Source organism: Ambystoma mexicanum, chromosome 10 (assembly GCF_040938575.1).
Source record: "Ambystoma mexicanum isolate Mex_15411 chromosome 10, UKY_AmexF1_1, whole genome shotgun sequence".
Lineage (NCBI taxonomy): Eukaryota > Metazoa > Chordata > Amphibia > Caudata > Ambystomatidae > Ambystoma > Ambystoma mexicanum.
In genome coordinates, this window is record NC_090932.1 from 780,307,950 (window position 1) to 780,335,389 (window position 27,440).

General features: G+C 45.7%; 1 protein-coding gene across 2 annotated transcripts in view; it reads left to right on the forward strand.

The window, feature by feature from the left end:
• The window catches only part of LEKR1 (leucine, glutamate and lysine rich 1), a 1,355,278-nt gene that overhangs the window by 886,537 nt on the left and 441,301 nt on the right, over nt 1–27,440 (forward strand). For both annotated transcript variants that reach the window (XM_069618435.1, XM_069618434.1), the window contains one exon: nt 18,208–18,383. In XM_069618435.1, coding sequence (XP_069474536.1) covers nt 18,208–18,383 — 176 coding nt within the window. The remainder of the gene's footprint in view (nt 1–18,207; nt 18,384–27,440) is intronic.

Below are 27,440 nucleotides of genomic sequence, written 5' to 3' on the forward strand. Positions count from 1 at the left end.
TCATTCAAGGTTGTCTACCTACAAGGCAGCCATCTTGAAACACTTCTCTGTGCATCGTAACACCCAGGAGGCTGGCAAGGCGGCCTACCACTTGTAGTGCAGAGAGGATCAGGCCCCGAGAGAGTTTTTGACAGAGCAAAAAGGCTGAAGAGTCAAGGCTACACCTCACTTTAACGCATCGGAGGTGCAAAATGTGCAGAAGGCTATTAATTGGATTAGCCATTTGATCACACAAGCAAAGGGAACCTACTAAAAACAAAAAACAAACAAATATGTCTGTCAGTCATTGAATGTAAAACATACAATTCTGTACACAGTGGGGTTAGTAGTACAGTGGGATAATATTTTATGTACTGTCTAACATTGTCAGTACATTTCTACTGTCAAGAGAGCGTTTGTACAATAATTGAGGCAGGCATTTGCACAAACCACTAGACGGGTGCGCACAAACAGTAGGGAGTTCATTAATGCCTATTTTTATGCCCTCTCTAAATACATTATGACGCAGCTGGTTAGGGACTTCCACGATGAAAGGACCCTGGACTGGGTCATAGAACAGGCTACCCGGATATATGAAGTCCAAAAGTCTGTGGAAATCAAAAATTCTCCTAAAAATCCCAAACCAGCCAACATCCCCGCTGCTGCCAAGGTGGCAGAAGTGAAGAATACCCCCATTTGGGACCTAGAAATGGGGGGGAGCTAAAATACACCTCCTGCTAACAAACCAACTGAGAGGCAGAGAAGACCCTCTGACCAGTCCCAGGTAGGTGGTAGCCAGGCAGGCTACCCCACAAATGTGTCACCTGACTCTGCCACCTACATCAGCCAAAGGTACAAGGGCGACAGACCCATCTTGGGGTACGTATGGACTCCCCCCGCTCAAGGGGGGAGATCCAACCAGGTAAGTGTGGCCCCAGGACATTTTCCTTCCAACTTTCCCCCAAATTTCCCACAAAACTTCCCTCAGGAGGGCTGCAATATTCCACCCTCCAATTTAAGTTTCTTCCCTAGGTACCCTCCAAATCCCAACTTCCATAATAATCCCCCTTCTCTCCCTGCTATCAGGATTCTAGACCACCAAATCGGGGAGATGGGAGACCAAGAATGGAGGGCTGCCAGGGAAACCGTGAATACCCAAGCTACTCTGGGAGAATGGACAGTGACCCTTCCTGAGAGCAGAAAAGATTTGATCCTAGACCCCCATGTCAACCAGAGGGGGTGTCACAACTGGCGCGCCAAGTCCAAAGCTTGACCTAAGACCTGAGTCGCGTGTTGAAGGCTCAGAAGAGCATTCAAATGAACATGGCTGCCCAGAACAGCTTGAACCCAAGTTATGGCACCCCAGAGCAATGACTGCTAGAAAACCCTGACAACCAACAGGTTCCAGAGGAGGAGGCTCGGGGGAAGGGGGATGCAAAGCCCTAGAAGAAGGTTCCTTCCTCATCCGTGAGAGGCCCCTAGAAACCTCTGAACCTGAATCTCCTACCCCCGAAAAACGGCAACCTAGGAACAGAGGGTAAGTAGGAGAAACCAAGTGATCAAGAAGACCCATTCTGTGGAGGAAGTTTGCGCCCTCCAGTTTGAAAGGGAAGAATCCCTGGAGGATTCAGGGAAGAAAGTCTTCTCTTTCAAGGATGGGGGGATTCCTCCCAAAGAAAAATGGGTCCCAAAAGACCCTAATTTAAACTGGGTAAGTATGGGGACTGATCTAGAACCGCCTATCCCTGAACCCCAGAAATCTCATCCCGAGTACTCAGAAATGGATGAGGGATCCTCCCCCCAAACCGGTTCAAGTGACTGTCTCCAGTAAAAGGGGGACAGCACAGAATCAAGGGAATAAGAGGATCCACAAATCCCCCAAATCTCAGGATGCCAAATTTTCTTCAGATTCCTGTGCTCTGACACAGAAAATTGCCCAAGATCACACAGAGTCGGAGTTCAAAATAAACAAATTAACCACCCAGCTGGCTCAAAATATACATTTCCTTTGCCACTTTGAAGAGAAAGAAGGCGGTTTTATGCCCTCGTCAAGGTGCAAGGGCAGTGTGCATTTTCAGCACTGGTGGATACAGGATCCTAAGCCACCCTTCTGTGCAAAGAGGCATTTGAGCCAATCAATTCAGGAAGGAGGGAGAGTTACCAAATTCCCCTCACACCTCTTCCTGGACAACTCCAGAGGTTCGACGGAAATTACATTCCTGTCAAGGGTTCTGGAGATCAGAATTGGGTGACACAAGGTGAAACACCCGGATATAGTCGTCACTCCAGAGGGAACACCCTGTCTCCTAGGGAATGGCCTTCCTTGGAGGATGTCAACCCCTAATAGACTGTGTAAACAAGGTGCTTTGGACACAGACTAATTGGGCAATAAAATTAAAACGGAGCACAAACTATGTAAGCTTAATGTCATGGTGCATACCCCCAGATGTCGGGAGCAGACCAGCCTACCCCAGTTGCTGGCACCCATGGGCACCTTTAAGGCCCCAAAAGGTTGCCTCAGGACTTCCTGGAGTCAGTCCTGCCGCCGTTGGCGCCAGGCTCATAGTATTCCATCATGTAAGACAGGTTGCAGGAACCATGGAAACACCCATAGCCCAGCCTGAAAGAACTGAGCCATATAGTCTAGCTTTGGGCGTGGTTGGAAGTACTACTTTACCTGGGACTACTTGTGCAGGGTGTGGCTGGAGGGACTACTTTACAGGGACTACTTGTGCAAGGCTATATAAACCACACCCTAAGGACAGAACACGCTTCGCGTTATTCTGCACTCCTGCAGCGTAATGCTCACCGTGTCTGCTTAGCTCAAGTTTACCCGCCTTCAGCCATGCCCGCCATGGGAACCACGAACCATCAGCACCTGTTGAGAGAGGAAAGGAAGAGAGAATAAGAACAATAACAGCGGTTGAGCCCTTACCTGAGAAGCAGTCCATCCGAAAGGCTTTCCCTTCTGCTGCTCTCAGGAATCGTCGCATCTGCAGAAAGGAAACACAAGCATAGAGAGCCAATACTCACCGGGAGGCAGCACTCTTCCTGTAATCCATTGAAGCGATTCACGCAATCGCTGCTCTGGAGTCACACTGCACCTGCAGAACAGGAACGAAAACATCAGGTTAGTTGCGCAAGGGAAAGCGGGCCTCAGGAAGTTTTATGAACCAGTGCTGCCTTCATTTCCTATGGAGCCTTTCCAAACTACCAATCAAAGGTGGCCTTTGTGCTTTCATATCTCTGTGGCAGTGCAGCGGGCTGATCAGTACCAATAGTCAATCGGGATGACCCCCTCCTACGAGACTTTCAGAGGTTTTAACAGGATATGGAGAAGTTGTTTGCCCTGCACTCCCAAGGCCAAGCATTAGATAACAAACTCCTGTCTGTGCGTCAAGGAACTAAGATCTGTTAACGTATATCGCAACCTTCAATAGACTGGTAGTGGAAACCGGTTGACCTGAAGACAAAAGAACAACGCTATTTCACCGTGGGTTGAGAGGCGAGTTAAGACGTTTTGGCTCAAGTGGTCAATTCACCTAGAGACTGTGCGGAATACATTGACTTGGTGGTGCAGCTTGACCACAGACTGCAGAACCGTAGAGCTGACCGAGGTAGAATGGAAAATCGGGTGTTTGTGCGTCCAAGAGAAAATGCTTCCAAAACCACCGACATGTCCGAACCCATGCAGATTGGAGGAGTGCGGGGGCCCCTATCCAAGACCGAAAGAGACAAAAGAAGGCAACAGGTATGCTTGTATTGCGGGACAGCTGGCCATTTCCTCAGAGTTTCCCGGTGAAACCACCCAAGAAGGCAGTCGGGGTCGCTGACCAGGTCGGGGCAGAGCCAGTGCCGGAAAACTTCGACACCCGACAAGCATTGAGGTCCGTTTCTCGAGCGAAAAGAAGGACTCTCGGACCTCGCACCTAGCCTTGCCAATGATTCACATCAGTCACCAGCAGCCGTCTCGTATGACACGGTCCGAGCTTACATCGACAGCGGAGCCATTGGTAACTACATGGATCAAGAATTGGCTTCAAGGATGAATCTTCCTCTTTGCAAGAAGGCAACAACCGATTTGGTCACCACTGTCGACGGAACAGAGATTTCTTCAGGTCCTGTGACACACTCGACGACAGAGATGACACTTTTGTGCCAAGATGGGCATCGGGAAGCCATTGTATTTGACCTAATCAAGGCTTTACAATTCCAAATAATTCTGGGAATGCCGTGGTTAGAAACACATAATCCTTGCATTGACTGGCGTGCTAAGAGGCTGACCTCAGTTGACTGTGCTCGTACATGCTATCAAGCAGAAGAACCCTTGACCAAAGAGGTGACAACCCACCTGGACCTCTGGGTACCTTTGAAGACGACATAACCAGCATTATAACCAACAATACTAAAGACCACGCTCAAATACTATTACTGGGAGACTTTAACCTGGGCTTTAATGACAGCAACGACAAACATGCCCTATCTGTCGCATCACTCCTGAATGACTACGCCCGATCTCAAAAAGTCTCCTCTCCTACTCATGCCAAAGGTAGAACCCTAGACTGGATTGCTGATCGGAACTGTAACATCAGCATTACCAACATAATACCACAATCCTGGACTGACCACCACTTAATTGTATTCAATGCCTCACTAGACCTTATCCGGCCCAAACCTATACTCATGGCCCCGCCACTTCCCACCAGAAGTAAAAAAGACATCACATCAGAACAACTCCTACCCCACCTTCTCCCTACTCTCAATAATTTAGACAACATTACAGACCCTACGTCGCTTGTTGAAGCTTACAACAGCTCTATGATCAAGGCACTTGACTTGATTGCCCCCACCAAGCTGCGCAAAAGCAAACAACTCTGTCACCTGAACAACTGGTTCACGCCACACCTGAAAGACCTTAGAATCCAAAAAAGAAAGTTGCAGTCTATCTGGCAACACTCACCCACCGAGGAGAACAAATCTAAATTAGCCACCCTTGCCAAACAGTATAAAAAGGAAATTATAAACACTAAAAGAAATACCTTCAATGACACAATCTCTAAAGCCAAATCAGACACTAAGGAGCTATTTTCCATCCTCCGTGAAATGGAATCACCCACAACCCCACCTGACAACATTCCCAAAAACAAGTCCTGGTGCCCTAATATACAAAATGCCCTGGCGGGTAAAATTAGCTCGCTCCAATCTAAAATTGCTAATAAAAAAGCTTCCTTGCTCCTGCCAACAGAACCCACATTGCAACCTCAGCTCCCCCCTAACCAATCTAACACCCCTCACCTATTTAGCTTCAGAAAGATATCCGTATTAGAGACAGAAAAAATTATACTATCTCTAAAACCCTCCAACTGTAAAGGTGACAACTGTCCGGCCCAAATTATAAAAGATGCAGCTCGTGACCTAGCACCTTTCATTTCAAAAATCATTAATGCATCCTTTAAGTCTAATCTAGTACCGAACAACCTCAAACAATCCTGGGTGCTTCCCTTACTAAAAAAACAAACACTTGACCCTGCTATACCAACTAACTACAGACCCATCACTACTGTCCCTTTCCTACTTAAAATCATAGACAGAGTAGCATACCTGCAAATCCAGGACCACCTAGAAACTAACAATTTACTAGGTTCACGGCAATCTGGCTTCCGTCCCCTTCACGGCACTGAAACAGCCTTGATTGACCTCAAGACCCAAATTGACGAGTTGAAGGACAATGGTAAAACAGCGATGCTACTCCTCCTTGACCTATCTGCGGCCTTCGACCTGGTAGATCATGCAGTCTTATGCAATCACCTTAGCTCAGCCGCTCATTTCTCAAGTGATGCCATAGCTTGGGTACAATCCTTCCTTGCAAACCGGACAATGAGAGTCTTCTCACCTTCAGCAGCCGCTGATCCCATACAAGTTTCTTGCGGTGTTCCCCAAGGATCATGTGTTTCTCCGACGATGTATAACATCTTTACTAAGCCCCTGTTTGATAAATTGGACAGACTGGGTGTTATCTACTCTAACTACGCAGACGACACTCAGATTCTAATCCCCCTTTCGGGTAACTTCTTGGAAGACACGGACTTAGTAAATAAGATATATCTCCTCATTCAGACTTGGATGGCATCCCATGGCCTCTGCCTGAACGACGACAAGACGGAGCTACTGATCATTGGCTCAGCATTGGCTATCAAAAAACTTGACCCCAACTATGCCGCATTCAACATTGACAATAACGTCATCAAAGTGATGCCTGCAGTCAAAACCCTCGGGGTCTATCTTGATTCAGCGCTCACCTTCAAAAAGCAAACGAACTCACTAGCATCCTCCACGGCATATACTTGCAAATTAATCCGAGCATGTAGACCTTTCCTAACTGAGACTAGCTGCATCACATTAGCTAATGCTCTCATCATATCCAAGCTGGATTACTGCAATGCCCTTTATGCAGGCTCTAACAAGTATATCCTTAACAAACTACAAACTCTCCAAAATAACGCTATCAGAGTAGCCTTAAACATTCCTAACAGAGCCCACATCTCCACCTTTAGGAAAAATATCCATTGGCTAAAAATCAAAGACAGGATCACCCTTAAAATACTCTCACTCACATCCAAATGTCTTAACAACATTGCCCCCCCTTATCTGGCCAACAGAATCCACAAGAGAACCTCTAACCGTTCCACTAGACTGACCAACGCCTTCACCTTAGGGATGCCTAGATTCAAAAAGAGTACAGCCGGCGGCACTAGTTTCCCAATCATAGCTGCGCAAACTTGGAACAAACTTCCCTTGGATCTCAGAATGGACCAACCTTACTCGAGTTTCAGGCGAAAAGTCCTTACCTGGATCCGTGCCAATGACACTTAGCTGGACCTCCCCCTCCCACATAGACACTAGATATCTGCAACCAGCTGAATGACATCCGATCAACTAGACTTAACCCTAGCTCCGCACTTTTCCCCTTTTTCTTTTTTTTTCTTCTTTTCCCGTTGCTTTCTCACTATACCTACCGTTGATCTAAGGTGAACTGTATAAACTGCACTTTCATGATTTAACTGCGAATGTATAACGTGTATTTCTCCTGTAACTAAGTTCTTAAGCAACCTTGTACTGTTTGCGCCCAGCTACCCCTTCGGGTTTGGTCTCTGCGCTATACCAAATAAACAAACAAACAAACAAACAGTCATGAGTCTAATAAATCTGCTACCCCAGGAATACCAATACTTTCAGGATGTTTCCAGAAGGATCAAGCCAATACACTCCCGCCCCATAGACCATACGACTGCCAGATCGACCTTATACCTGGCACACAGATTCCATGCGGTCGAATCTATGTGCTCACTGAGCCCGAAAACCTTAATTTTAAAAAGTATCTAGACCAATATCTGGCAAACGGTTTCATTCATCCGTCCAAGTCCCCAGCGGGCTCGCCCTTATTCTTCGTACCTAAAAAGGAAGGCGATTTAAGGACTTGCCTTGACTAACGCGCATTGAACCAAGTGACTGTAAAAAATCGGTACCCCTTACCTCTAATCCCTGAACTGGTGGATCAAGTAAAGGACGCTCAAATTTACACTAAGTTAGATCGCAGAGGGGCGTGCCATCTCGTACGAATTAAGTAAGGGGACGAATGGAAAACCGCCTTCCGTACCAAATATGGGCTATTTGAATATCAGGTGATGCCCTTTGGGCTTTGTAACGCCCCGGCAGCGTTTCAATATTTCATGAACGACATCCTACGAGAATTAATTGATGTCTGTGTCGTAGTGTACATTGACAACATTCTGGTGTACTCCTCTTCCGAGCAAGACAATGTGAAACATGTCGGTGCTGTCCTTGAAAAACTCCGGCAACACAAGTTATATGCTAAATTAGAAAAATGCTTCTTCCATGTTACCAAGGTTGAGTTTCTTGGATTTGTCCTAACCCCTCGTGGTGTTCGTATGGATTTGCGTAAGGTAGATACCATCCTCAACTGGCCCTCTCCAAATTCAATCAAAGGAGTCCAGAGTATGCTCGGGTTTGCAAACTTCTATCGATTCATTTCAGGCTTTTCGCAACTGGTACATCCGATCACATCTTTACTGCGAAAGAATAAATGCTTTCAGTGGTCAGAAGAAGCGGAAAAGGCCTTCCAGGACTTGAAAAAGAAATGCACCTCAGCTCCAATCCTGAAACACCCTCGCCCAGATCTCCCGTATGTGCTGGAAAGCGACGCTTCCAGCCTGGCAATGGGGGCGGCCCTCTCTCAAGAGGATCTTGAGAAGGGTCAAATTCACTCAGTGGCCTTTTGGTCACGAAAATTCACAGCACCGGAATTAAATTACGCCATGATGGACAAAGAACTTTTAGCCATCAAGGCGGCTTTTAAAGCCTGGCAGCATTATCTCCTAGGAGCAAGACACACCATCACGGTAATCACAGATCATCGCAATCTACAATACCTAAAGATCGCAAAGGCCCAATCTTCTCGCCAACTCCGATGAGCGCTGTTCTTTGCTGATACGATTTTGTGATTACATACCGACCTGGTTGTCGAAACGGAAAAGCTGATGCTCTGTCCCGCATTTGGATAGATGAAGCATACACAAGTCCAGATCCAGTAGTCATTATCCCTGGCGGGAGAATCCTAGGAATTACAACATCTCTGATCTTGGATGACATCCATATGGACATTTTGCATCTCATTGAAACCAAGATTCTGCAGAATTGGCCAACTAAAAGCAAACACCATTCAGTCACAAATCATTTGCCATATTTTCAAGGACGCCTTTATCTACCCAGTAAGGAACTTCAGGAAACGGTCATCTCAAATTACCACGAATCCCTGGTAGGTCATCCTGGAATTGCAAAAACCGAAGCCAAAATCAAGCGGCATTTTTGGTGGCCAACATGGCGTAAAGACATCAAGCAATTCGTACTATCATGCAGTATTTGTGCACAAAACAAAGCTCAAAAAAAGAGACCACCAGGCCTACTACAACCTCTGGACATTCCACCTCTACACCCTGGCATACACTGTCTCTCGATTTTATCACTGATCTCCCTCCTTGAAATGGATTCAATACCATTTTAGTGGTAGTAGACTTGTTTTCCAAAATGGCCCACTTCATTCCACTAAAAGGCTTATCCTCGGCTTCGATCCTGGCAAAGGAGTTCCTAGAACAGATTGTCCGAATAAACAGATTCCCCTCCGTCCTGATTACAGATCGTGGCATTCACATTTTTTGAAAAAATGTTGCGAGTTAGCCCAAATCGATGTAAGACTTTCCACTAGCCACCATTCCCGAACTGATAGTCAGGCCCAGAGAACCAACCGAACATTGGAACAGTACCTAAGATGCATGTTACACCAAACGGAACGTAGTTGGAAAGATGTTTTATGGATAACCGAGTATGCCTATAACAATTCCTTACACTCCAGCACTGGGCAGAGTCCGTTATATACGATATACGGGATGCATCCATGAACCTCCAACCTCGACCCACCTCAACTTTTGGAAATGCCAGCCGTAAGAAGTTTGCATACTACCATCACACAAGCTTTCAAAAGGGCGACAGAACATCTAAGGCAAGCTGAAAAATACAAAAGATCCGCAGACCAACATAGGAGTGAAGCTTCAAAGTATCAGTTTGGGGATGAAGTCTAGCTGGCCTCGAAACACATACCAGTAAAGGGAACTCATACTTTCAATCCCTGACATTTGGGACCATACACCATTAAGGCCATCATTAATCCGGTGGCTGTGAAATTGGAGTTACCTCCACATATGCGAGTCCATCCCGTGTTTCACGTCTTGCTTTTGAAGCCAGTGCAACCTGGAACTCGAGTGACGAAACCACCAAAACCAATCATGATCGACGGGGAACCTGAATTTGAGGTTAAGGATATTCTGGACTCCAAAATTGTCAAGTCAAAACTATTCTATCTAGTCGACTGGAAAGGCTATGGCCCACAAGAAAGAACATGGGAGCCTAGTAACCACATTCATGCGCCACGCTTGGTAAAAAGGTTCCATCGTAATCATCCAAGCAAGTCTGGACCAGTGGGGGAACCCACCCTAACGGGGCGTTGGGGGGAGTGCTGTCAGGGTGCACGCCCTCAGACATCAGGAGCAGACCAGCCTACCCCAGTTGCTGGCACCCATGGGGACCTTTAAGGCCCCAAAAGGTTGTCTCAGGACTTCCTGGAGGCAGTCCTGGCGCAGTTGGTGCCAGGCTTGTAGTATTCCATTATGTAAGACAGGTTGCAGGGAACATGGAAACACACATAGCCCAGCCTGAAAGAACTGAGCCATACAGTCTAGCTTCAGGCGGAAGGACTACTTTACATGGGACTACTTGTGCAGGGTGTGGCTTGAGGTAGTACTTTACATGGACTACTTGTGCAAGGCTATATAAACCACACCCTAAGGACAGAACACGCTTTGCGTTATTCTGCACTCCTGCAGTGTAACGCTCACCGTGTCTGCTTAGCTCCATTTTACCCGGTCTTCAGCCACACCCGCCTTGGGAACCACAAACCATTAGCACCTGTTGAGAGAGGAAAGGAAGAGAGAATAAGAACAAGAACAACCGTTGAGTCCTTACCTGATAAGCAATCCATGCGAAAGGCTTTCCCTTCTGCAGCTCTCAGGAATCGTCGCATCTGCAGAAAGGAAACACAAGCATAGAGAGCCAATACTCACCCAGTGGCTGCACTCTTCATGTAATCCATCGAAGCGGTTCATGTAATTGCTGCTCCGGAGTCACACCGCACCTGCAGAACAGGAAAGAAAACATCAGGTTAGTCGCGCAAGGGAAAGGAAAAAATACTCAACTGCAGGAATTCAGCTCAGTGTCGCAGAGAGAAGTCAATCCTTCATCTGGCCCCCCCCAAAACCGCACCTGCAAAGGAATTAGCACAAAAGTGAGAACTTTGGCAATTAAGAACGTTTAAGCAAAAACTATACCAAGAATCTATTGGCATAGACTTACCTACAGAGTCACAGTTGTTCAGGACTCCGCTACAGCCCGCAGGATCAGTAACGCAACTAGATCCAGAAGAGAGGCTTATGAACATTAACGCACCCCTGCATTCTGTCACAGGACGGAGAACCTGCCATTGAAACACCTAAGGTGAGGCATAAGCAGAGAGAGGCACTAGGAGGTTACGGGAGGTGGGAGTCTAGCCCGCCCCTCATGGCTACTTAACATCTTGTTTCAACATTCTAGGCAGAAGCCCCCTTGTGAAGAAGTAGTGAGACAGAGAAGACATGTGCAGGCATTTATCACTCAGCTTCGCGCAACGCACGTGCAGACTTTCATTGCTCAGCTTCGTGCAACGCCCCCGTGGAGACCAGGTGAGCGTAACACTTAAATGCACATGCCATATGGTTGAGCAGCGGTCTGATAAAATTGAGTTCCACTTTAGGAACAATCAAGTCCCCAAATAACTGTAATTGCTGTAGGAGAACAAACTGGTGGTGGGGACCTTTCTCCATTCCTGAAAATCAACCTTCCTCCCAGTTTTAAGTGGCATTCCACACTGGAAGGAAATACCCTGAAATGTTATATTGATCCACAATTTGAGGAAAACCCATGATAAAAGTAATGAAAAGCCAGCCCAAAGCTTGGCTGAGATCAGAAAAAGTGTGAACAGCTGTTCCTCCCCATTCAGGTAAATGAAGGGGGGGGCGGTTCTCGCCAGAGTATGCCTGAATAATGGAAAAAGCTTAATCAGCAAAGCATTAATCGGGGAACCTCCCAAAAGATCAGACCATTGCCACATTTAAATTGATTGATAAGTGGGAAATGGCCCAAGAAAAAACTCCCAATTCAAAACCTCTCCTGCCTAGTAGGTGCATGCTAAAAATGTCCATTGGTGATAAAAGCATAGAGCATAGTTTTTGAGTTGTGCAAGATGTCCCCTCTGCCTTCTACTTAGGCAGTGACATTCTCAATTGATTCGCAATTAATTTAGACCTCATTAATTACAAAGACTGGTCCCAACTTGGGGTAACCCCCTGGGCTTTGACAATCGTTAAAAAGCATTTCGGTCAGCTCAATTGATGCCATGTGCAGTTGCAGTTCAAACTAGAGAAGAGGTCCCCATCCGAGGACTGGTCCGACAATTCACCATCCCCCTAAAAATTTAGAGAGCAGGACTTGTGGCTGATTATAGAACCCAGTTAGGGTAGAGCTCAGAAATCCTCCGAGGAGTAAAAGTAAGGAACTGGAACCTGGATGAAGAAAATCCTACATTGACAGGGAGTAGTTCAATTATTCTTATTTTGAAAATATGATGAAAATGAAAAATGTGAGGAACAACAATGTGTCCTTGTCATGTGTACTGTATATGTGTCTCTCCTGCTGTTTTGTTATCTATTTTCCTGTCGCTACCTGGGAAAATGGTATTGTGTAAAATACTTAATCTCTCCGTTCTTCTTGGCAGATCTATTAACTCCTTGCCTCTACAGGCCAGAGGAGAGCTGCTGGACGGGGAGAGGCCCAGGAACCCCAACCTAATGGAAAAATCAAAATCTGAAGAGAGTGGGTGCAAACCAGTGCACCACTCAGTCAGGACCAGGAATAGAGCAGACACGCCCTGAAGGAGAGTCCTGGCAAGAACCCTGGAGCAGGCGTGCTGTAAAGGGGATTTGTAGTACGAACCCAGGCCCTCATCAAATGAACACCCCACTCTCTCCTAGGTCTTCTCTCTCAATAAAGTTACCACAGAGCTAGGAGTAGGGGCTTGTGGGGTGAAATAATCCTGAATACCATAACGAAAGGCCAGAGTCAGTAGGCAGGACATGCCCCTCAGGAAAAGTCCTGTGCTGGAGTAAGGTGCAAAATGAGGCCCTTGCCAAATGAAAAGGAGAAAATGTTGGCATCCAAACTTAGAGTGCCTAAAATTTTCATTACCCTCCCTAATGCAAAAAGATGAGAAAATGGTTTGAAAAGGTCTGAGAAAGCTGAGGCCTTCTTGGCTGAAACGGTGGCATCCATCGTGTAAATAAAATGACCAGATTGTGTGCAAGTTTGCACTGCAGAATGGAGTTTTGTAGATTGACCAAAATCATTGTCATCAAAAGCCATTTTTCCTTTTCAGTTAAAGACATGCTCCTCAAAATGTGTGCCAAACTTTCAACATAAGAGTATGGGTCCTGTCATGTTGGGAGCCAGAACTGAGTTAAAATGTTGCAGTCAAATGCAGGCCTTTTTCCACAGCTGGGACTACAAAAGACATTTCGATTTTGCCTTAAGTAACACTTTGTAAAACCAGATGTGCGTCAAAGTCTTGAGAAGTGTAATTATGTTGCCCACATGTAACCACTGTATGCAGGGAACAATGTTGCAGTGATATTTCAATATGTTATTGGGTTGCATTTCCAGAGTTCATGTCGAATTAAAATGCAATAAAAAGGCAATTTCAGCTGAAGGAAAGGTTAAGGGGAATTCATTCCCAATAAGTTTAAATTCCTGGCTGTGAATCCCCCACGAGTGAAACAGGATTTCAAAGCTGTGTTGCTAAGGGAATGAGTTTAGGAATTCCTTTGCTCACCAACTTTTATGACCAAAAGCACTTAGGCCGTCGTAAACATGGTCATTTAGCCTTTGAAGCTGTAGGCTAACCTAAACAAAAGTGTCCCTCTTGAAATCCGAGCTGAAAACCAGGTCTCTGCTATGAGAGGGGGCAGAGTGAAGACAGAGCTTCACACCCATTGCACAATATAGGAGATATTCTATTTTAGGGATAACTTGGGAAGTATTAATTGTACACTATTCATGTTCGGATTTATGACAATCCGTCCGTGAGCTACTGTTGGTGGGCCAAAAAACGATTTTGGTGACACCAACAGATCAAAAGATACACACAAAAAAATTGTTCAGGTTCCCTGCATAAATAAGACAATCATAAAAATTTGAGAAAATGTGTAACAGGTGATAGGTATTCCGCCCATCGAATGCCAGATTTTTAGTGATATAGTTTGGACATAAACGAAGGAAAACTGTAGCTCTGCACCAAAAGGTCCCACAGTCACCAAACAAGGTTTGTTTGATTGCCTGAAAAATATAGTGTCTAAAAATGTTGGCATATGTGGCGTAATCTGATGAGAAAGGGCATTTATCAGAATGTGAGATTTCCATGGGCAAAGTCCAGGTCCAAACCCCTGTCCCAGTTAGTTGATTAATGGGGTAGCCTCCCCTGGCCTCTCAAATAACTCCCCATCCTCTGGACCTACCGGCTCGCAGGGGGGAGGGACCCCTGACCACTGCCCTATCAGTTGTGAGAAAAGAACGACACATCCCTGATGTTATTTGCCTTATAAATAGTTTTCTCCACCTCAAATGAGGATTCTCTCTACAAAATCTGAGGTATGCAGCTGACCAAAATCTGGAGCTATCTTTGCAGAAGTGGGCCTAGTCTTGGGGTGGAGCAGGGAGCTAGAGTAGGACCTTTTTGGAGGACAGAGAGAGGCTTTGACTGCCCCCTTGATGGTCCCTGCAGTGAAGCCCTGGCGCCCCTTGAAATCCATCAAGCCCTTTTATTGTAAGTATAGACCTCCCCAGCAAAAGATTCAATAAGCCCTCTATATTTCAGCCTGGTCATAGAGATTCCCCATGGTAAACCCCCTATCGTCTTTGTTTGTGCAATTCAGTCATTTTTCATATGGAAATATTTAATTTATTTGTGCATTGTAGCAGTTGTTCCCATTGAAAATCCTTTGTTTGCACGTGCAATTCTGTCATTTCCCATTGAAGGGCCTTCCCTCATTTGAGTAAATCCCTAGTATATTTGGTTCAGTAAATCAATTAATTTCCCCTTTATTTCACGGGATAGGGAAATGTAGCATTCAAAACTCTCTCTCTCTTCCCTGTGTCTTGCGAGTCATTATACGTCTAAAAGATTCCCCAAGAAACCCTTACATTAAGAGCTGAAAACCCAATTCTTCCATGTTTAAGGATGTTTCAAAACAAATTCCCATTTGCATCTGTCATTTTGAACCCAAACCGATTTTTTTTTTATTGTGAGTAATCCCTTTGCCCAAAGTCTCCCTTTTATGTGCCTCTGTCATTTTAACTAAAAACCGAGTTCCTATGTGTGTTTCCCATTGTTTGAAGTGTGTGTGTTATTTTCAGCCCCAGCAAAAATTGTGGAATTTGCATTTTTGTTTTTCAAAATATTTATTTTAACCTTAGAAAAATCGATTTACCTACTCTATCCTTCTTCCCCTATCATACCCTGATCACAGATTATGAATTGCATTTCATTCATTTTTCATTGATTAGAGCTTACTTGTCCATCCCAGCCTCAGCAAAATAGGGTGATTTACATTTTCGTTTTTCTAAAGATTTCTTTTAACCTTTAAAAAGATATTCCTACTCTATCATTCTTCCCCTATCATACCCTGATTATGGTTTTCGAATTGCAATCCATTTTTATTTCATTTTGATTTTTCATGTTTGGCCTGTATTAAAATCGAATTTCCTTTGTGTGCTAGCTAGTCCGTTTTGAAGCCTTGTTTGGCTTCTAGTGCAAGCAACCCGAAGTACACTTGGGTGCTGTCCCATCGCAGTAGAATTAACTCATTGAAAATCCATTTTCCATTGTCGCAGGGGGGAGTGATTACTCTTCCTGAAATCCTTTGAGTGGAATTGTTTTGTGTTGCTTTTCATAAAACAAAATAGGAGTGGCATCACAGTATCTCTTAACCTGGTTACTTTCTAGAAGTTTGTGCATTTGTGTTGCCACAACATTAGTGGCTGCTGTCATCTATTTGTTCTGATTGGACATTAAAATAATACATTAATAAAATTCTTCATTGACAACACCGGCCTGGTTCTTGGTCTATTGTGACAAAAGGGTGCTTGTGGAGATTGGGTACGAGACGAGTTGGAGGCCTCCTTAAAAATAATTCTCTGTAAAAATAAACTTGTTTTATTGTGCGCCACCTTCATTTGCAAGGGAAGAGATCCCTGACTTGCTGATGCTGCATAATATATCTTGACAGCCAAGGCGGGCCTGGCACACGCCGCTATCAGGGTGCATCTGGCGGCTAGCTCCCGCTACACCAGGTCTCCAGGGAGATCTTCTCTTTGGTCTTATTGTCTCGTCAAGGAGTTCCGCAAAGGACTGTTTTGGTATTTCTTGCCAGTGAAGGCTCCTGCCCCAGCGTGGGAATTCAACGTTGTGCTGATGAGGCTCACGGGGGGCCCCCTTCGAGCAAATGCATCAGGCATCCTCTCAAGTACCGCTCATGGAAAACTGCTTTCCTTGTGGCCATCACCTCTGCCAGGAGGGTGGGTGAGATCCAGGTCCTATCCAGCAAACAGCCATATCTGACTATCCACGAGTCATGGGTGGTGGAGCGGACACACCCCTCTTTCATGCCGAAGGTTCAGTCGGAATTCTACCTGAATGAGCATTTGGTGTTACCTATGTTTTTCCCAGAGCCTTCATCACCAGCTAAAAGGGCCTTGCACTCGCTGGACGTTGCTCGAGCCCTGAAGTTCTACGTGACAAGCACTAAGAGTTTTTCGGAAGACGTCTCAACTTTTCGTAAACTTTGGTCCTGTGAACCACGGAAAGGCCTTGTCCAAAGCTTCCATCTCCAGGTGGCTCTCTGGCTGGATCATGCACTGTCATCAGTTGGCGAACCGACTGCTGCCCGCCCGTCTGAAAGCCACTCCACCAGAGCGATCGCGAGAATGGCGTTCCTGTCTGGTGTGCCCCTGCTGGACATCTGCAGGGCTGGTACGTGGAGGTCCATGTGTACACCTTCACAAAGTTCTACTGCGTCGACACTGATTCCAGAGAGGAGTCCAGAGTCGGCTAAGCAGTGTATGCAACCTGTTCAATTGAGGTCAGTCTGTTACAGAGGTAAGAGTAATTGCTTCTGTGGAGCTTTGCAACCTCCCGTGGTTGTGTAATGTTGTACTGCTATATATTTATTCATGAGCATATGAATCCATGCCAGACCCCTTGCTGGAGAAGGAAAAAGTTACTTACCTTCAACTATTGTTTTCCAGTCTGGGCCTGGCACGGATTCACATGGATCCCTCCCTCTTACCCCTCTGCGGCTCTTCTTGGTCATACTGCCACTTTACGTACTTACCAAATCTGAAGATGGCTGCCAGAGGAGGGCCTTAGGTAGAAGACGGTCATTGGCTGGGAGCAGTATGACCCGGAGAACAGTGATTGGTTTAGAGGAGAAATACAGTTTGTAAGTGAAAGTGAAACTGTTTTTCATTTACCAAGGATTCCCGGCCTGACGACCGGGAATATTCATTAGCATGTGAATCCATGCCAGACCCACACTGGAGAACAATAGTTACAGGTAAGTAACTTGTTCTGTATTTACCTAACATGATCTTGCTGACTTGCCTGTAACTTGAAGACTGGGATAAAACCTACCTTCATTTGACTCATCTGCTTCTTTAGGCATCCAGCTGTGGTTAAAACATAACATTCGCCCTTTTTCTGTAGCCCCCTCTTTTTCCTCTATAGCTCTCTTCTCTTCCTCATTCAGTTCTCCCCCACGTCCCTTCTATATCCTTTCAATCCCGCTTTTAATCCGGGTGTAGGATTTTGGTCTCCTCCCAATCCTGTTTTTACTCCTCCTTTCTGCTTGTACTCCTTTGTTTCCTGCTTATTGCCCCTTTACTCATTCTTTCCCTCCTCTGCATCCTCTTAATTCTTTAGTGCTCCTCTGTCTGCTGTTACTCTGTACCACCCTTCAAATCCATTCGTAATTGATAAATGGAAATCCTAGCCCTTGAGAGCCTGCAGTGGTTACCCCATTTCATTTGACAAGCGAATGCTTAGAAGCATCGACTAAGTGGCCATCACGATATGGCATGATGTTTGTCCATGATTAACTATGACAACAACTATATGTCTTGATTACCTCCCATGGCTGCTTCCACATGTTTGAAAAGATTCAGAGGGATGACATAGAAGAGCTTCCCTGTGCTAATGAGCCATTATTCCCTTTTGCTTGCAGCATCATGTCATGGGTATGTGGTGCTATGCAAAAGAACATTGAGCGACACATTTGTACATTGCAAAAATAAATTGATGTCAAAGCAGTTCATGTGCTGCTATAGATCGCTTTAGAGTAGTTCCACCAGAATCTGTTCTGAACATTTACACACTATCATCAAACAATGTGCAGATGCCATTTAAAAAACAAAACACAAACCATTGTTAGATCTGTTTTTTTTGTAATATATTTCCAGAGAAAGAATGAAGAAGCAACACTCAATTTTGAGCAAATCTGTGCCACTTCTACATTTTGCCAAATCACAGATGGTAGCAATCAGGAGAGAAATGCTTAGTTTTTTCCAAAAATGGACAACACTGAAGGGAAAGCTTATGGCTGAAGTGGAAGATGCAACTAAAACGGCTGTATCAGGTGGGTAATCCAACTATCTTTACACCAGGCGGAAATGCCTTACCTTTTTATATTCTTGATTATAATCTAATGTTTGCAATATTTTTCTTCAGTGGTGACTTCGTTGATCTAGAGTAATTTCTACATGTCTATAAAGCAGTATCTTGCATGCACAGAAGGCCTCTTCCATACTGCCGTTGTTTCCTCCACTAACACCTCCTTGCTGAAAGCTCTGCCTATAAGCCATTGTCATGTTAATTGCCAGTAGGCAGGGATGAAATGGCAGATCTATGATGTTTCCCTGCAGGCTGATTTCACAGAAGCACGGTTCCCTGAGCCCGCTTTCAGTGCTGTGACAAAACATAATTCCCTTGGAGCGCCCCCTTCCCTGCCCTCTCCCAAAGTGTGGGGCACACCTGCAACCCACTCCCCCCCCTTGTGTGTTTCATTGGGAGAAACCCTGCCATCCACAGTCCACCGACCCGCCCTCCCTTTTCCCATTAAAAAACATTCATGCACACATGTACCCCACACACATACCCCTACCTGTCTCCAAACCCTCTCCTTACCTGACTGTGAGCACTGCTGTCTGTGCCACATTCCTTGAAAAAGTGGCCACTTCCAGTATGCATAGTAAGCGCATGAGTTCTTCCCTGACAGGCCACCGTTTAGTGAAAGTCGCCTGTCTGGGAATTTATTTTTAGTAGAGTGGCACAAACTGACATGGCAGGAGAAACACGCAGTCTGTGGGTGTTGTTTGGTTATTTACCCACCCGTTGACTGCCCATGGTCATGCTAGTCCCTATGGCCTTTCCCATCCACTACCTAGCCCTGCCTGCCCAAAACACTGCCCCCTGGTATTTATTTGACCCTAGCTCTGTGTTTTTTGAGCAGCCGTATGACAAATAATATCTTGATTATAGCTATAAAGAGCTCACAATGTAATAATAAGTCTGTCTTAACCAAGGGTGCCTTCAGCCACTTGACTTATACACGTCTGTTCCAGGTCTGAATTCCTTTTAAAAACAAGCATTGCCAAACCCAACAGTATTGGCTCTTATGAACATATTGGTTAGGCATTTGGTCGGCACTGCCGTAATATGCCCCGGTAATAGGATCTTTTGCCAGCCGTTGCTGATTTATGACAAGTTAGTATCATTGTCGACAGTGTATCCAATGCCCACAAAAAAGAAAAAACGATTAGCTTTGCCAATGCTTGTTTTGATTCTTTCAGACTTGCTGCCTTTCAAAAATTTCTCTGCATTGCGTCCAATTTACTTTACTGGCCATATTTATTCCCCATCTTTCTGTCCAACTCAATCCTTACACCTCAGCTTCTTCGCCATGGCATCCATTGCCTTGGTCCACTAGGCTTTCTTCTATGACTACCCAAAGGACTCCATCTGCCCTTCCGCTTAATTCTTGATTTGCACTAAATGTCAGTCATCTTTCTTCCCTACATCAGAGGTGTCTGTTTTTTGGATTATGTTGTGGCATTTCTAGCAGTTTTAGAAGAGAAGTGCTTGAATGGAAATAAATCTTCTTAGTCGACACAGAAATTGCAAATAATATTGCAACCCATCATTTTTCTAACTGCTTAGCATTATTCCAGTCCTCCTTTCTCTGTCTTTAGTGTGTCACGAAGAATTATTTAAATGATAACTTGTATACAGTTCTCATGAACAGTAAAGTCCCAGTCTATCTTAAATCTGCAGTTATGTGGAGTCTCTGTGGAAAGGATGAGCAAAGAATGTGACCTCTTTGAAACTTATCCATGTGGCTGTAGGTCTGTGCTGGTGCGTACACACAATATATGCTTAATCGTCAATTATTTTATGATTTCGCCAGCACTACAAAACTGAATAAACATGTATATTTTTGATTCACTGATTCATTTTTAATTTTTGTTAAGTGATACAATATTCTGCCATTTTGCTCCTTGACATATTGTTTTCTCGTAAGCATGTGTGGATCACATCAGTGCCCGGTAGCCACACCAATGCTTCAACGTGATGTCTTGTTATGGTCAATGGTTGCCCGTCATGCATTTGGTGATCAGTGGGGCATTGTTCTGGTTAGTTATCACTACCATTTTGCATCCGCTGTTTCTTACCACCTGCTTGGTAAGTGAATCCAGCCATGTCCTAGCTTGGACAAAGGGGCATAAACCAGCAACAGAAAGGGGCATTGATTATCACTTATTGAAAGCTTGGATGAACACCAATGTTTTAAGCGTGTTCCTGACTTGTTCCTGACTTGTTCGTAGTTGAGTGGCTGCCTATGTGTTTGGCAAGGATTTCCAGAGCTGTCCTCCTGGGTACTACCATGATATGCCCCTGTACTTCTTTTCGCTAACTTGCTGTTGGGGATTGAGATCGACATGGCTAGATCATGGGTTCCTAGTGCTCAGTACTGAGGTGCCAGTGACTGAAGTTCTTTTGGACCTTTTCCTCAGGAGAATGATGCAAAGCATACTGAAGCCAACTCTTTGCTTTAATGGGAGCCACTAGAAGAAGCTCAAGGCAGGAGAGGTCTGCCCCGATTTCTTTAGGTTAGGGCTAATAATCTGACCTGTTTTCAATTCTCTGCAACATTCTGTTTCTTACATAGCCCGTCATGTAAGGAAATACTGTAGTCTGGGCAAGGCAGGATCAACAAACTGTTAGTTCAGAGGTGGCTCGCTTGGACTAGGATAGCAATCTTTTTGAACACGTTAAGTAAAAAAAGTATTCCTTTCACCACATTACCAATTTTAGGGGGAAAGGACAGTCTCTGCCTCTCACGGGAGCAAAGCCCTCTTTGAAGTTGTAAAGCACTGTACAAACAAAACAATCACTCGACCCCAAGGTGCCAGCAACTCAAGAAAACCTAGGACAGCATCAACAACTTTTTCATTTAAAAAAAAATACAAATTACAACAGATCATCAAATAAAACTCCCAAACTTCCCCAGCATTAGTTCCCCCCCTGCACCCAGAGCACACACACTTCACTCTAGACAGAACCCCCGCGCTTCTAAAAACACATGCCTCACGCAAACCTGTCTCCTGCTCTGACCATATCATCCCAACCGCCATCATTAAACATTTGACAGGCCCTATGCTCAACACACTTTCAGCATCATTAATGCCTCCCTCACTGAAGGGTTATTCTCTGACCCCCCTCGAGACTGGTCTCATACAACCTTGTTTAAAAAAAAAACAATCTATACCCAGATGACCTGGCAAAATACCGGCCTGTTACGAACTTCCCGTGTTTCAGCAAAATCTTGGAAAATGTAGTCACTGCAGCTCTACCCGCCTCCTACACAATTATCAGTTGGGTTTCTTCCCCAAGTGAAGCATGAGACATCTACCATCCAAGTGGTGGACGAGGCCCTCCAAATCACGATAAGGGTGACTCATGCTTCCTCATCCTCTCGGCTAGATGTGACACTGACTGCCAGCAGGTCCTCCTCCTCCTCATCGCTGACAGGATGGGATTCAGTGGCACTCTCCCAACTTGGTGTACCTCCTACCTCTTGGGCAGACACTTGCCATCCAATTAAACACAATGCATTCTAACCGATTCACAATCTATTGCTGAGTCCCCCTAAGGCTCTATCCTCTTAAAGATCCTCTTTAACCTTTACATGTAGCCTCTGGGCATCCGTCTCAAAGCTCCGGATATAACCATCTGCCAATAGGTGGACGATACTCTGTTATACATGAGAGTAAAAAGCCCACCAACACATCAGTTGTCTCCCCAATTGTCTAGCCATCAACCAATCCTGGATTTCGGCTACCTGCCTCAAACCTAGCCCATCCAAGATAAAATTCGTCCTCATCAGGCACCTGGCTAAACAACAATTCGTCCAATAATGGCTCAGTGATATGCGCCTAGAAGGATTTGATCTGCCATTCACAGATTCAGCAAAATCCTTAGGCTACACCATTGGCAGCAGACTATCCACCCAGAATGACATAACCAAGAAGGTCCAAACAGCTTGGTTTCAAATCTCTACCCTCCACAAAATCGAACCCTTCATCCACCACACCGTAGTGTTAGCCCCATGTGGTCTCGCACATCAAAGTGGGAAATGCCCTCCTGAGAAACAAGAAACTTTGATTAACTGTATTTATTTTCTAGGCAGTTTGATTTGTTGATTAAATACTCATCTCCACTTCTATTCGGATGTGGATTAGCATCGTGCTTTCTTACATTTGGAGGTAAAAGTGGTGCTGCTCAATTAAGTGTGCCATTAGGCACATGTGTGTGTTAAACAGCATTAGGGAGCGGGAAAAGCACTGCGAAACTCCACACATCAATGTCTTCAGTAGAGCTTTATGAAAAATCTTGGTCTACTGTGCCGTATATAGATGAAAGGTTGAAGACTAGGATTAAAAATGTCACCGGTTCTTGTCATTTCTCTGTGAAGAATAACCCAGTTCCTCTTCTGAGTTTGAACACTGAAAGATGATCATGGATACAGTTGTGTTTTTCCACACAACCCTCGAGTTGGCAGGTCACTTATATCTTTGGCATTGTAGGTTACAGATTAGCCTATTGATGAATGTCTCTTTTGTCTCTCCCATTGATTTCTTCAACAGTAGGCTAAGGGCGTGTTATATGTTTCAGGTTCCCTAGACCATGCTCTGACTAAGGGAAGAGTTCAATATGTTGATTATGTCTAGAGATAGTGTTGACAGAAATGCATTGGCTTAACATTCACCTCATAGTTTTCGTGTGAAGTTGGAAGCGCTTGTCCAGGCTTTTGTTACTTGCATTTTGCCCACTGATGCAAAGAGTGAGATAGAAGCAACCATGGAAGTGCAGGTTGGAGCGGGGGGGTGGAGGGCGAATGGAAATTTTCCTGGGATGTTAGCAATTCGTTCATTTAGTTCACAGAGCTGGTCTGGAGGACAGGGGTGCTCTTTGTAATTTGTTGGCTAAAGAATTCCTAGACTATTTTGAAAAAATCCATTGCAAGGTCTGGAGTTTCTGTCATCTGATTAATCCAGAAAATTGTCTTTTCTTGTTTAACAGGTTGGTTATTACATGTTACCTTGTCTTCTTTGGCCAAACTCTGACACTTGGGTTTCAGGGTTGCAATCTCTTTATAGAGTCAACTTGTTTGTTTTGGAATACGATTTATGCGGATGACACCCAGCTCATTTTCAGGCTATCCTCTGCCTCCTCCTCTCCTTTCCTCATCTCTGACTGTCTATCTGATATCCAGGAGTGGTGTGCCACCAACGACCTCTGCCTTAATGCCAGTAAGACTGAGATTCTCCTAATCGGCACACCCGCTCCCTCCTTTCCTGTAGCTCTCTGGCTGGCCTCTCTTGGCCTTCTTCCTGCTCCAACCTGCGAGGCTAAAACCCTCAGGGTCATCTTCGACTCCACACTCTCCTTCTCCCCTCACATCTATGATGTCTCTAAGAAGTCACACTACCAGCTGCACATCCTCAGAGGTATTCTTTCTTTCCTCTCCTTCCCCCAGAAGCTCACTGTCTCCAGAGCTCTGGTTCTCTCTAGGCTGGACTATTGCAACAGCCTCTTTCTAAAGCTCCCTGCTTCTACTCTCCGCCCTCTGCAACTTATCCAGAACAAGACTGCGAGACTTGTCCTTCGCCTCAAGCCCAGGGATCGTATCTCTCCAGGACTGAAATCTCGGCACAGGCTCTCAGTGGCTGTGAGGATTAAGTTCAAAACCCTCTGCATCGTCCGCAAGGCCTTCTCGGGCCTGGGGCCTCAATACCTTCAACTTTCTCTCCCTAAATATCTTCCTTCTCGAGCTCTCTGCTCATCTGCCTCCAACTCCCTCAGAGTCGGTCGCTTCTCTAAGCAACAAGTTGGTGGTAGATCTCTTTTTTCGTCTGGGGCCTCCCTCTGGAATAGCCTCTCTGCCTCCTTTAAACTTTAGGGGAACCATCTCCGGTTCCAGAAGCACCTCAAAACCTTTCTCTTTGCTTCTGATTTTTCTCTGCCTCTCCTCTGCCGACCTCCTGGGTGTTACTGGAACTGCACTGGCTACCTGGACACCCTCTGATCTCAGACCCAGGTCCCCCCCCCGCCAGCGTCACACACCTGCACTGCCCACCTGGCAACCCCCGGACTTGTGGACTGTTTCTGTATCCCTACAGTCCCCCTACCAGCCCTTGACACCTGATGTCTGCACTTACCCATGCACTTGCCACATAATGGCCGTTACTTTACTTATTGTTTTATCTATTCCCCTGTACTGCACTGCCCCTGCCCCCTTCCCACGCTCTTGCACGATCTGAATGACACCTGGCCTAGTAGGATCGTTGTCTGTCTTTCCTTTGTTCCCCTCCCCTCCCTTGCCTTGTCGCGCCTTGAAACACTTGTGTATAGGCGCGTTATAAATGCCTTCTCATATCATATAATGCCCAGTGTTGTTGTAATGTTATGGTAGAACATATCTAAGAGGTGGTCTTTCTTGACTTTCTTATAAAGTGGGGCCCAAATGATCAGGAATGTGTAGTTGTGGGATATAGGGGCAACTTGTTTTAGGGGTCTTTTTGTATGAGCCCCATATGTACAGGTTGTCGTGCAGGTTGGTAGGGCCTACAAAGACTGGATGAGCTGTAATAATCCTGTGTTGTGTTTTCACACACTTGTATGATCAGATAAGATGGACTGTGAGGTGAACTTGTGGGATGGTGAGTTACCGTATTGTCAATCCCCAAATTTGACGTTTTGTCCACCACTTCCATCATTCAATGGATGTACCTGAAGATTTTAATCTCCAAGGGATGATTCTTTCATGGCTACCTTTTGGAGGAGCTGAGATAGTTTTAGGCATTTTTAAAGTAGGCAATATATCCGAGTTTACTGTAGATGACCCACAAGACGAGTGAGTTGTTGTCATTGATAAAGCATCATAAAATGTAAGGTTCAAAGGGGTGTCTACGTGAATGTTAGGCCCGTACCTGAAAGCTCTCCAGTGTGCAAAGGGTGTATATTGTCTTCATTCGACAGTTGGGAGATTATATTGGTTCTGTGATTTGGGACAGGCTTTGAGGTTCAGCCATTTTGCTGCGGGAATCATGAAACAAGGCTTCTGCTGTGGGTAAATTGTGCCTAAATTTCAAGTTATTTTGAGATCTCGAGCTTTGATCTTAACCTGGTCGATGATCGCATGAAGAATGTTATTGTTGATGCTTCAAATTTCTGATGTGGGCATGTGTCATATGTTTGACTTCTTGCTCAATTATCTCAATCTTTGAGGGATTGTAAGGGGGCTGCCATGCTATAGCCGAAAGGGTTTAATTATGTGAAATCTTTTCCAATACCAAACCAGAGACCCTTCCTATAGAATGAGATTTGTTATCTCACTCCTTCCAATACTAAACCTGACACCCTTCCTATATGATGAGATATGATATCTCAATGCTTACAATACCAAACCCGAGACACTTCCAATAGGATGAGATTTGATATCTCACTCCTTCTAATACCAAACCCGAGACACTTCCTATAGGATAAGATGTGCTATCTCAATGCTTCTAATACCAAACCCGAGACCTGTCCTGTAGCATGATATGTGATATCCAACTTCTTCCCATTCCAAACCAGAGACCATTCCAACAACGTCAGGAAGTCTCCTTTTTTCAGTTGGCCGAGCACATGCTACAAAGTGACCATCTTGAGCTTTTGGGACTTTAGGTATTTGTTCAGACGTCGTAGGACTAGGATGGGCCTCCAGCCCCCTGTCTTCTTTCTGACCAGTATGTATCTAGAATATACTCCGGAGCCCTGGAGCCATTGGGGAACTAGCTCTATCGCCCCTTTCCGCAGTATGGCCCCTACCTCTTCCAGGAGCTGAGCAATGTGCTGCTCCTGATGGGTAATGGGAGGGATCCACGGACACCAAATTCCAGGGTGTGTCCTTGGGCGAGAGCATTCAGCACCCATCTGTCGGTGGTGATCTTTTCCACTCGCTGACGAACTTCGTCAGCTGGCCTCCGACCGGGGTGCATAAGTGGGGGCCCCGATGTCCCAGTCCGTTCACGCTTGCTTCAGCGCTGGCATCCTGCCCTGCGGGTGACGCTGTCTTCTGCTACCGTAGGCCAGGGAACGGCCTCTGTAGGCTTCCTGGGTTGTGGATCTGGAAGGCTGATGGTACAGTGTGGAGAAACCTTTTGATGACCTGCTCGACTTTCCCCTGGAGGAGCAAATAGAAGAGCGGTACTGCTGGAGAGAGCCCAGGGAATGGGCCATCTCCGTGCCACTTTGATGGCCTGCATGGACTCGTCGATGACCTTCCCAAATAGATCATCTCCATTGAAGGGCATGTCCAGCATCTTCACCTGGACCTCCTGGTGGAAATTTGTGGTCTTCATCCAGCCTTGGCGAAAAAGACAGACACTGTTCCCCATTTGCCAGAACCCTGTGTCAGCAACGTCCAATGCTACTGTGATGGCATGATCAGATACTACCTTCCCTTCCTGGAAGAGAGCGATGGTCTCCATCTTCTTTTCATCTGGGAGGAACTCCAGAATAGGCCCCAGCTTGTACCACAACTCCGTTTTGTACCTGGCTAGAATCAGCAGCACATTGGGCGCCTTGATAGTGGATGCCGCGTTGTAAATCATCTTCTTTCCCATTGCGTCCATCCTCTTCCCCTCGCTATCGGGATGGACAAAAGATAACGAGTTGGCCGACCATCTCCTCGCAGCTGCCGATACCACTGAATCCGGCGATGGTTGCAACCTCAGGCACTTGGGTGCAGAGTCGGGCACCCGATGCTTCTCTCAAGCCTATCCCGTTTGGCGGAGCTGTGCAAGGGTTCTTCCTGAGGGCCAGGCTCTCTTCCCAAACATCGGCCAAAAGGGTCACCGCCATGATCATCTTCCTCATGGCCTCGCACCTCTGGTACAAGAAGCCCTCCTTCTTGATTTCCTCAGGCACTAGCTGGAGCAGTTCAGAGACTGTGGAGATCATGAAGTGGAATGATCCCACCTCATCTGGTGGGGACACTCTATGTGGAGCATTCAAATGTGGAGATTCGCCATCCGCTGCGACAATATCCTCATCGCCGTCCGCCGTGGTTGTCGTATATGTACCCGTACCC